The sequence below is a fragment of the Thermobia domestica genome, chromosome 3, assembly GCF_964235325.1.
Source record: "Thermobia domestica chromosome 3, izTheDome1.hap1.1, whole genome shotgun sequence".
NCBI lineage: Eukaryota > Metazoa > Arthropoda > Insecta > Zygentoma > Lepismatidae > Thermobia > Thermobia domestica.
In genome coordinates, this window is record NC_137456.1 from 161,545,185 (window position 1) to 161,557,420 (window position 12,236).

Here is a 12,236-nt window from a genome sequence, read left to right on the forward strand (position 1 = left end):
GTAGCATAAATTTTCTGTAACACGACAGTTTCTTCCTGTGGGTGTTGGTCGATGTGTAATTATTCGCAAAATATGTGACAAAGGTACCCAGGAACATGTTGATGTTGCAAATGATGTTTTTGGTTCCGGTAGTTTAAAAAACCAAACTTACAGATCATTATTCTAGATGTGAAAATAAGAACAGTGGAATTCCTTCACATTCACTTGAATCTGATGTTCTGCAACATCGCAGTGTACTTGGGCTAAGCGGTACAAAGCGGTGAGGTACAGATTTACATTTGGCAAACGTTTTCTCAAGGATAGGAGCATTGGCTTATAGTTTCCGTGGGGATAAATATGTGGTTGATTTCTGTTATTTTTTCCACAAAAGTCATACAAATCTTGAGCGGTCATGATTTGGTTTCTGTATGATCTTTGAAGACTAGCTCTTGGCTACGTACACCGTCTTACCAGCCTTTGCCGTCAGAAGAAGAAGAAGAAAAAACTGAGCAGAGGAACCAAAGTCTGATTAGTGATGTCAGAAATTTAATAGATTCTTTGTACCGGGCAGCTGCTCCATCACTGAAATAAATCAATTTTTTGACCGATGGCAGAACCATCTTCAGATGGTTTATGAGTTTCATTTGAAATGTATACATAGCAATAGTGTCGTGTTGTAAATGATCACTTCTAACAGACATACTGTGATTGAGTAATGCACCATATAACATATAGTAATATACAAAAGGATGTAAAGTTGCTTAAGAATTTACTTAATGATAACTTTGTATCTCATCTTGAATTACAAATGTGTAATTTTCTGCAAAATCAGCCAATACTATGCAATCAATATCACCGAAGTATCAAGGTACCATTTAGGTCACAAGGTACAGAATTTGGAGAAACCTATTTGTATCGTTGGGCACTAGTTTTGAATTGAATGTACAGTTCTTTCAAGTACACAAACCAGTCATTCTTGTCTGCTTTCCTTCACCCCATTTACTTTCACTGAAATGCAGTCTTTTTTTCTCAGAATAAAATCTGCTATTTTCATTGAGCTGGTCTTTATTACCTCCGTACTTAACTGCTTTCGTCCTTTCTTAAGGTCTAGAAGAACACCATTTTTCTTGGTTAGTTCCCTAGAGATTTGCAGAAGGTATTTCGACACCTGCATTTCCTCGTAAACTTTAGACTTCGATCAACTTTCGGGCATTAAACTAATAATTTTAACTTTATCTTCATTGGTAGCACGTGCGGACTTAATCTCCAGTTTTTCAGTAACGATATCATATTGTTTGCACATGGATTAGCACAATTCTGTCTCTCATCCACGATCACACTTTCTCAAAACGATTTCTGCAAGTTTCTTTGCAATGTATTTGATATTTTCTTACACTTTTTACGTAATACACCCTTCTGTTTTTCACCACTAAGTCTTTTTAATTTTGATACTGGGACACACCTAATATCGAATACACTTTATCTACATATTTTAGATTAGATTCTGCAGGTACACACTCTTGGTCACTTCTTGGTTCCGTTAATTTCTACATCTGCACAAAAATTTGTAGCAAGCTGGACAAAGAGATTTGCCAGGAATAACTTCCACCGGTTGGTTTTTCTTCGTTTTCAGATAATTACACGTTATTTCCACACAGCCTCCCTCCCCTTTCTTCCGACCTTTGTGATGTTGAAGGTGATCGCAACACACTTGTCCAAAAAGATGATGATATTTGGCAAGAAACTTCTTTTAGTGATACGTACACACAGTTTGGATTTCTTTCTTTTTTTTCCTATTCTAAATTCTGTATCTGAGAGCATGAAGTGCGTAAGTCACAAATCCTTGTTTTTCAGAAAACAGCAAAAACACTTACTTAAGCAATAAATACATATTGGACATTCTATATTATGTACTTGGTTAATTGAGTCATAAACCTATAAAGAACAAAATAAAACCAACCATTCGTTGCAGACCTCCGAAAGATATACAAAACTGTTTTTAACTCATTTTTGCAAAAATTGGACTTACACACTTCATGCTCTCAGGTACAGAATTGTCAAAAATCAGCCTCTCTTAATTCATTCATTGGAGTTAAATATCCACTTATTTTTCCATACGTATTCTTATAACAATCCTCTTAAACATACTGTCCGACAGAGCACTCCATTTTAATCTAACACACCCAATACCCAACACACAGCTGTTCATCACTGAACTGAAATCTTGCTACGAGCTGGTTTCAGCGGTAGGCATGTTCAAACTTGCTTGCTTGATAATGCTGCCTCACACAATGGCGTGCAATGCAATGTCATGTTCAAACTTGCAATGACGTGCAAGTAATCACACGTGCTTGTTAGGACTTGGTTTTTGTTCATGCTTTGTTAATGACATGTTATTTTACTGTTCTAGTCATATTTGGTTCCTTTTTACGTATTGTACGTGTTTAGCTCAAAGAAATAAATGCTATTGCCCTGTAGCTTGCCATCTTTTTATATGTAACTTTCCAACGTTATAGTTTGTATACCTACTGACTCCAAAACTCCGTTTATTTCATTTATTTTTCTACAATAAGTACATTATGAACTAAAGGTCACTTAGCATAAGTTTCAGAATTTTCGCACTTCTCTCACCAGTTATTCAAGTGCAAACATTGGCAATATTCTGTTTGTGGCCATATTTGATGCCTTGTAAAATTATTATTATTCACTTCTACGATCTCATCCAGCTGTACATTGTGTGGAGACAAATACGAAGTTTACATAGAACACTATTGGCTCAACTCCTTCTCGGAATTTTCAGGGCTTAGAAATAGTTATTTGGCTTGTCTTTACATATGATTTTGTGGCATTATTTGAGGCATTTGGAACTGGAATGGTAAAAAGTTTTTGGCATTGCATTAAATATCACTTTATAACCTTTCCAATGGTGTCTGTCTCACATCTGTACCACTTTTCACTTCTGAGATATTGTATTTCACGTGCATCCTGATTTTCTTATGATTTGCTACGCGCCATACTGGAAACGGTCACAATGGGCATATGGAATGATATCCAATATTTTTAATCATACCAGTATGTTTACAAAACATGTACTATAATGTGCAATTTATCAGAATTTTTTTAAAATGGTGTGCAATCAATTTATGGTAAATCCTGCGATTTTCGATGGAGTAAGCCAGTTTGATTTCTACTAATATAGAGGAACTAGAAAAACATACATATTTATTTATTACATATAATGATCATTCAACAAGACTTTTTCTATATTCTACTGCATAATTTCTGAATGATATTAATAATGACAAATGAAATAACTCAAAATTTGTTTTCCCAACAAGTCCTGAATGAATGACACAATTTGTATATAAATCCCTGTGAATCAAGAAGAAAGTTGAGTTGAGTTGATTTTAATTTAGCGTTCCTTTCAGCAGTGAGGTTATATGAGACGTGGACCTACTGATTAACGTGGAATCTGAACCACACGAGCTCCCGCCGTCAAGAAGAAAGTGATTTACTTGAAGACATAAAGTACTTCTGTTCCACTGTTAAGTTCATTCGCATAAATCTTGAGTTTAAATTCCATTTCTTTTTTTCCAACTTTCCATTTCAATAATTTCCTCATTATATATATATATTAGTTCATTGCAAACATACGTATGTTATCATTTCGATTTGTACAGAATGAGCGTGCATTCTAAGAAAGCATTAAAAAATTAAAAGACTGCTCCTATAGGAAGCAGACGGATGGATAATCTAATATATGTTTGTGTAGCAATACCGCTACATGCTTAATTGTTTGCATAGGTTTGTAAAATCCACTAATTTGATATTTAATTACAAGGTGTTAACCAAGTATATATAAATGGTTGTTTAAGTATCGAAATTTTCAGTAATTAAACATATCGACATTTACAACGGCGAGTCAAGTTATTGTCTATACTTATGGTAACAAGCACTTTCGATGACTTGTCACGTGACACACACGCTGCAAGTGTTGCACGTATGTAAATACTGCAAAATTTGACTCACCTTTGCAATTTCAGTTATTTGGTTGTTGCGAATGAAATATCCACTTTGCTGTCTGATGGGAAACTTACTTCAACAGCACCACATCAGAGTGGACTAAGGCCAAACGTCTAATGTCACACACTCAGTACACATCCAGCAAACAGACTGGGGTGCCAAAACAATCAGGAGGCAGTGCATTGTTGAACAAGTTCGTATGAGAGTGCATCATGGAGAACACACAATTGAGAATGAATTTTCTTTAAGAATTCAAACTGGGACATTGTGCATAATAAGCAGCAAAAGACAGTGCATTTGGGCCAGGAATTCTTAACTAACATAAGAATTCCTATCCCAAATGTACTGTTGCCATCATTATTCAATTTTGTTCTAGAATACGCTATAAGGAAAATTAAAGATAGGAATCAGGCCCAGAGCTGAATGGCTCTCGTCAGATTATGGTTTATGCTGATGTCAATCTGATAGGGGATGATATGAGGCCAATAGAAAGAAATGGAGTTATATTAAATAACTGCACGGACATAGATTTAGAAGCAAATGCAGAGGCTAAATATACAGAAACTCTCCGTGACCGTAATACTGCAAATTATGAATACGTTAAAACATCAAGTAGTAGTTTCGACCAAGTGGATACTTTCAAATATCTAGGATCAACATTAACAGACCAAAACTATATCCATGAAGAAATTAAATGTGGACTGACAGCACGGAATTTGTGCTTTTAGTCCAAACTCTTGGTCTTCCTGAATTCACTCGAACATTCTAATACATATTTTTATTTAGTTATATATTCACACATATTTCTGGGCATTACCGGTATCTACGTCCTTAAACCCGTTACGTATGAGATGATGTCCCTCGGCGAGCACACTATCCAGGGAAGGAAGGAAGCGGCCTGGAATCTGCATGTTGGGTACAATTCCGGAATTTTGCCTGGTGTGAATAAGAAAAACCTAAGAAAAATCTCACTTAGGATGGTTGGTCTAAAAAATCTTTTCGACGAAAGCTTAAAATATATAAAATTTTATATATTTTATATAAATATATAATAGCACTTACGCCTATTGTGCTGTATGGTTGCGAAACATAGTAGCTTACTATGAGTGAAGAATGCAGACTGTAAGTATTTGAGAATAAAATCCTGAGGCAAATATTCCGACCCAAGAGGGACGGGAATAGGGAACGGTGGAAACTTCATAATGAAGAACTACATAATTTATGCTGTTTACCTAACATTGTTAGGTTCATTACGTCTAGGAGACTTAGGTGAGCAGGGCATATAGACAGAATGGAAAAGTGTCAGAATGCTTTCAAAATTTTAGCTGGAAACCCAATTGGAAAAATACCATTGGGAAGACCTAGGCGCAGATGGGAGGACAATATTAAGATGGATCTTGCAGAAATAGGAATATAAAGTGGAAACTGGACCCAGCTTGCTAAGGACAGAAGTCAATGGAGAGTTTTTGTGAATACGGCATTGAATGAGACAGAAATAGCATATGAATATACCGTTCGCCGTTCGTTTGTCAAATTTCGTTCCGATAAGAGCATTGCAAAATGGCCACAGACCCCATTTAGAAACACCGTGGAAGCAGACCCTCGGAAAAGTGTTCAAATCACTGCAAACATCATACCACTGTCATTAAGTGGCTCCATGCAATCTGTAAGGTGAAAAACTTTGAGCTCATGGATGCCACAAGAGTTAACACCGGCAAACAAGAATTGCAGTCTGCATTTCTCTGACAGTGAGTATAAAGCACAACAGGGAAGGTTTCCTGAAAATTCACTTTAGATTAAAAATGGATCTGCCATTACAATGGTTGGTTCGTAATCAACGTCCAGAACGGTTTTCTATACCATTTTTACATCCACAGAAGGTGTTACTGATATGGTGGTCTATGGTGAGAATGATCTATCATATCTTTCTCTAGCAAAATAAAATAATCAATGCAGATATTTATAGTGTTGAACTACATGAAATGCACAGCAAACCTGTTCTCAAGTATCCAGCAGTGGTCAACAAACATGTTGTCCTCATGTTGGACGTCACTGCTCATGCACATGTCGCGCAAAGAACCTTGCAGACGCTTCATTGAGTGGCAGTTTGAAACCCTTCCTTGCACAATATATTCCTCCGATATCTCCCCCACTGACTACCACCTCTTCCCGAGAGGGAGAGCCTTCCCTGATGATTGAGCGAAGGAACGTGCGGTTGAGGACTCCTTCACATCACAAACTACAGACTTCTTTCGCCTCGGAATCCAACCGCTGGCTCAGCGATGGCAGAAGTGTGTGTTGCAGATAACGACTGTTTTGATTAACCAGATATTGTAGTTTTCATTTCTCGATCTTTAGAAATGACACACCCGGGGCGGACATTTCATTCGTACCAACTTAATACATTTCTATGAAAGTAATATAATGCTTCATAACTATACAATTATGAACTCTTTTGTTTTTCGAACCAATATATGTGAGAGATTGGTAGAGAAGTGGAGGGATTTGTATTCAGCTCTGATCACAGGAGAGAAAATATGCCTAAACAAAGGCAGCTCAAAAATATTTCATTCTGTGTGGAGTATTAGTCTTTGAATTGAATGTATTTTTTATTCGTTCCGCAATTTGTGACAAAATGATTTGACATAATTCGCCTCGCGTTACGACTTAAGCTTAAACTGTCACTGTTGATATGTAATATCTATTTTTACTACAAATAGATAGCAGAGCAAAAATAAGCATATGTTTGAAAACTTTATTCTAAATGGTAGTCTTCAAAATCCGAATTTTGTGTAGTTATTGTGTTTTGTTTCTGTTTGTTAACAATGTTCAGTATCTGCAAGTGGAAGTAAAAAAGTACACTATGAGCCCTTTCACTGAACGATCTGATGAAGTAATTTAGCGAAAGGCCTCACAGTGCATTTTATTAACGTGATTACTTTTCACTATTTTCTTTTCTTTCTTTTTGTAAATAATTATATATACTAAAGTATAATTAAAACATTCTATTTTGACTCTCATGTTGAAACAAACCTAGAGTAGAGAAACAGAGGATTAAAAACTTCTTATATATGATACGATTATTCCAGTTCGATGCAGTGCTACTGTTATTAGCAATTTCTGGTCCGGTTGCTGGATACAATTGTACAAAATTTGTATCAATATTACTTAGTATTTGTAAAGAAAACAACACCACTCTTAGAGACGGTGTTTTTGGTATGAACTATTTTTCCTGAGTCCTCATTTCAGTGTAGTAGTTGTTATTAATGTTGTTATTAATGCACGGTCCATGATAAACAAGAAAACGAACATTATGAAAATAAAAGATTTAAAGAAAATGCGAGATGAACAATATTCACTGTTTATTGATAAATTAGCATCATTATATTTGATCAATTTGTTGATCCATATTATCTTTCGCTAGGTCTATCTGACTTTTTAATATTCAAAATATTTTCGTAATTTTTCTAATTTTAAAGCTTTGCCCCAAAGTATACTCTAATACTCACATAATGTTAGGTTTTTGCCAAGACAAGCTGTATTTTGTCTAATACACTTCCCCGTAGCAGTGGATCCACAAAAGGATATCTTCTTTACACTGGGATGAGCAATCAATTTCTTTCCTACTTCCTTTGAGCCTATAACGACATTCAGGACTCCAGGAGGAAGGCTAAAATAAAAGAATATATACTACTTGCCATTTTCAATAAAAGTCAAGAATACAGGAAAGGTAAAATAATAGTTTACGAACTTTATTTTATTTTTGAGCTTTACGTCGCACAGTTCTGCCTTTCAGAGTACAGGACATCATGAGAAATAAATGATCTCCTGTACAGGAGTTCATGAGAATGAAATTAAATGTAAGAGAACAATATATAACACATATATATTGAGGCAATTGGAAAACATTGCATTCGCCAGCCAAATCTTAGATCGCTCATCTATGGCAGCCAGTAAAAGTTTATGAAATACATATTACGTAACAATGTGATAATTATTTTCTTACTTCTTTACAATCGATATTATTCGATTCAAAGAAGAATTTTTCGTGACGTTCAAAAATTATTTCTAAGTTATTGAGTCACAGTTTAAATTTATGCTTCAAATAGCTATTGGATTAGAGAAATAAAAAACTTACATCATGTCTGAAACGTGGCAAATCTCAATGAAACCAAATACCAATCGACGTTCAATTGGATGGGAAAGTTGCACAATGTTGTGAGAACAAAGTGCTCTATCGAAAACCACAAACAGTGTTGCCATAAGTGAAGGAGTGTTGCTAACTCAGCATAAAATATTTTATTATAAATAGCACGATATACAAGTGTGCACAGATTTAAAATGCACTATTATCACTAAACATAACAGTGAAGTGTAGTGGTTCAGCGTTGCACACTATTGAAGTTACATGTGCTGAAAATGTACAATAGAGAAGTCTGATATGTGGCAACAGATGGTAATAAAGGAATCTGGGTCTTATACTATGAATTGAGTTTAAATGCATAACACAGATAGTATAACATAGCAAATTGTCAGCAGTGTCACAAAATATTGATGCATTTGAAAAACGAAATTGAGTGATGCCAGATTTACATCCGAAGCTATTCAGGAGTGCAAAGTGGGATCCAAATCACTATGAAAGAGAAAGATAACAATGAAAAGTAAGGTGAAAAGTGCAACAAAAGCATGTCCGAGGCGGGATTAAAACCCGCGATGCCTAATATGTCGGTTGTCTGGTCTTCTAGACCACACAACTATTCGGTCCGATTAAAAACGAAATGAGATAGTAATAAAATAATTACATTTCCAATGTGAATATGGTAATAGTACAGTGTACAAACATAATCATCTGGTATGTAGGAGAGGAAGTAAAAGAATATGTCACTTAACACGAAAGACACAAACCAAGAAAGTACTCTTCCAAATATTGATAAGATAACCTGGAGAACCAATTTACAGAATTAGAAAACACGTGTTTCTTTTCTCGTGTGTATCATTTTGTTTTCTCGAGTTGTCTGCTTATTCATCGGGGCTACTGACGAATATTGCAAAATCCTCACTTTTTTCTAATGCATTTCTTTATTACCCTTTGTTCCACTACACTTCACTGTTATGTTTAGTGATAATAGTGCAATTTAAATCTGTGCACACTTGTATATGGTGCTATTTATAATAAAATATTTTTATGCTGAGTTGGCAATACTGCTTCACTTATGGCAACACTGTTTATGATTTTCGATAGGACATTTTGTTCTCATAATATTGTGCAACTTTTGTTTTGATTGCTTTAACGGTTTTCAAGATATTTACTTTAAACGTACATAATTCCACGATATAATTCTTTGGATATTCAAATTTTGAATTGCCGTAGCTCCTATCCTTCTGGTCCATAGCACCTTTAATTTTGCTTATTTTCATTTCTCATGATGCTCTATCAGATGTGCTATGTGGCAATCAGATTTTAGCGAGAACTTACGGGACCCTCCCGTATCAGCCACTGCGGCCCTATTTCTGAATTCAAATGCACAAGACGTTTATTTGTGAGGCAAACTTTTTCCTATAATTAAGAACTAGAATTCGAATATTAAGGTATTTGATCGTGGAACTGGTGAGAACTCGAATCCAGATTTCTCACTTCTCGAGAATATGCACTACTACTTGAACAGCCAGTGACAAATTAGTTTATTTGTGTTTATTAATTTTTTCTTCGAAGGTTCTTTTTATTTTTCGCACAGGGACTTGCTCTTCACGCAATTCTGTATGACAACTTTTAGCTTAAATGTGGAGTATGTTGAAATAATAATAATAATAATAATAATAAAAACTTAATGTATCGCGGTAGTTCAAATGATACCGCTAGACAAACGAGAGATATGGGTAAGGGTCGTAGCCAGTTAAGCTTACAGATTTTTCTGTGATTTTACAAAATGGTTTTATTTACCAGTGTTGTATAAAAACGAAATACTTTGAAATGTGAACGTATTACAGAAAAGGGGTTGAAATTAGTTATAAGTATACAAAGTATTATAATAAGAGTTTTCAGAAAACAGTTACTTGCCAATACATTTTGATTTCAGTAATGTCTGAAAGCTGAAAAAATCTTCAGTTTTGCGTCTCATGCTTAATACCTTGTAGGCTAACGAAAACGGATAATCACAATGACAGACGTATGTGAAAAAGTGAGAGGAAATGAGAGAACATGAGAAAAATCAGCGTACCCTATGTTGTCCACAAAGGAATGACCTAGGATTGAACCACGAACTCTTAGCTCCAGAAATGAGTGTGGTACCACTGAGCCACCGCCCTCTACTATTTTGAGAATTATTGGTCTGGCTTCCTATGAGTGGTATATGGTCAGAATTATTTGTTTGTTTACACTTTAACGTAGGATCCGAACGTATACTCTCACCGGGATTCAAACCCAGATCTCGCGCAAAATAAATAATGGTACATACCCAGCTTCTGCACAGATTTCAGCTAACACAAGAGTACTAAGACAGGTAGTTTGAGATGGCTTCACAACAACTACATTTCCTGTAGCTAGCGCTGGTGCGATTTGAAGAGCAAGCATCAGAAGAGGTGAGGCTGACGATGTAATAACTGCAACCACACCTATGACCAATACAACATTTTTTTAGTGTTAGATAATGCTATAATAAAGTTAAAATATGTATTACTCTGAAACGAAAACCTGGCTGTTTTCATATCAATTCATTCATTCATTCATTCATTTATTAGCCTGTTTCATTAGCTTACAAAACATGAGAAATTCTCATGTAAGCATTACAGTTGTCAAAAAGAAAAGAAAAAAACATACAATATTGTCAAGTACCAGAAGTATACATCATGCAATCTTTCTAAAAATACAAAACCACATAATTAGGTAACTGTTTGTACCACACCAGGCATGTACTCACGGGTAAGTATCTGTTTCCAACTCTTCAGTTAATGAGCCATTTAAATATTCTTTAATTGTGTAATAGCACTTTTCAGTGAGTAGATTATATAAAGTCTTACCAAGAATGGAAACATTGGTCATATTTTTCAAGTACAGAGGAAGTTTATTATACAATCTGACACAATTCATGTACACGGTTTTGCTTATATTAGCATATTTTTGATGCATCACAAATATGTCACTACCTTGTCTTGTATTATGGCTATGAACATTTTTATTAAAGATAAAAAGATGCTTGTTTTTCACAGTAAAAAGAATAGAGTTATAGATGTATAAGCTGGGGAGTGTTAAAATTTTTGCTTCTATGAAAACCTTTTTACATGATTTTGTGGGTAACCCAAAAATTATCCTAATCGCTTTCTTTTGCAATCGGAAAGTGCTTAAACTATTTTCAGCAGATCCCCAGTGTATTATGCCGAAGTTAATTAATGAATTAAACTTGGCGTAGTAACAGCTAAGAAGTGCTTCTCTCGATACAGTACCTTGAAGTTTGTATAAGGCAAAACACACGCTACTTAGTTTCTTGTTTAAAGTGAAGATATGGGCAGACCATGAAAGATCATCACTTATGATTACACCTAAAAGCTTTGTTATGCAAGAATATTGGAGTAAGTTAGAAGATATTTTTATTCTAGGTGATATACGCGGTTTTCCTGGAAAATGAAAATGTAAGAGAATCGATTTATCATGATTTATAATTAACCTATTCGCTGTTAGCCATTTTACTAATTTGTCCGTAAAAATGTCAGATTTCCTCTCAACTTCTTCTATTGATTTTCCTGATATTATCATACTGATGTCATCAGCATATAGAATACATTTCGCTGGATGCATAAATTTTAACAAGTCATTTATATATATCAGGAAGAGAATAGGACCCAAAATGGAACCTTGAGGAACACCTCTGACTATAGTTGATAAAGACGAACAAGTTGTTTGAAACCCATTTGCAGCTAATTTTGATATTTGTACCGCTTGTTGCCTACTGGATAAATAAGAGAGAAACCAGTTGTGAGCTACTCCTCTAATACCATAAGCATACAACTTGCTTAAAAGAATAGTATGATCAATTGTATCAAAAGCTTTGGATAAGTCGATGAATAGGCCAACAACATATTTACTGTTTTTTAATTCAAGAGCTATATTGGACATGTAATCAAACAAGGCTGTTTCAATACTTTTCTTATTTTGGAAGCCATGTTGTGATGGTGATAGTAAGTTACATGACTTCAAAAAATTGCAGAGTCGTGACTTCATCACATATTCAAAAATTTTT

At 35.0% G+C, this 12,236-nt stretch overlaps 1 protein-coding gene across 3 annotated transcripts in view; it reads right to left on the reverse strand.

Annotated features, from left to right (window-relative positions):
* Positions 1-12,236, reverse strand: part of LOC145680852 (aldehyde dehydrogenase family 16 member A1-like) — a 78,920-nt gene that overhangs the window by 38,535 nt on the left and 28,149 nt on the right. For all 3 annotated transcript variants that reach the window (XM_081751978.1, XM_081751980.1, XM_081751979.1), the window contains 2 exons: positions 10,458-10,614; positions 7,512-7,672 (listed from right to left, as the gene is read on the reverse strand). In XM_081751978.1, the coding sequence (XP_081608104.1) occupies positions 7,512-7,672; positions 10,458-10,614 (318 nt within the window). The remainder of the gene's footprint in view (positions 1-7,511; positions 7,673-10,457; positions 10,615-12,236) is intronic.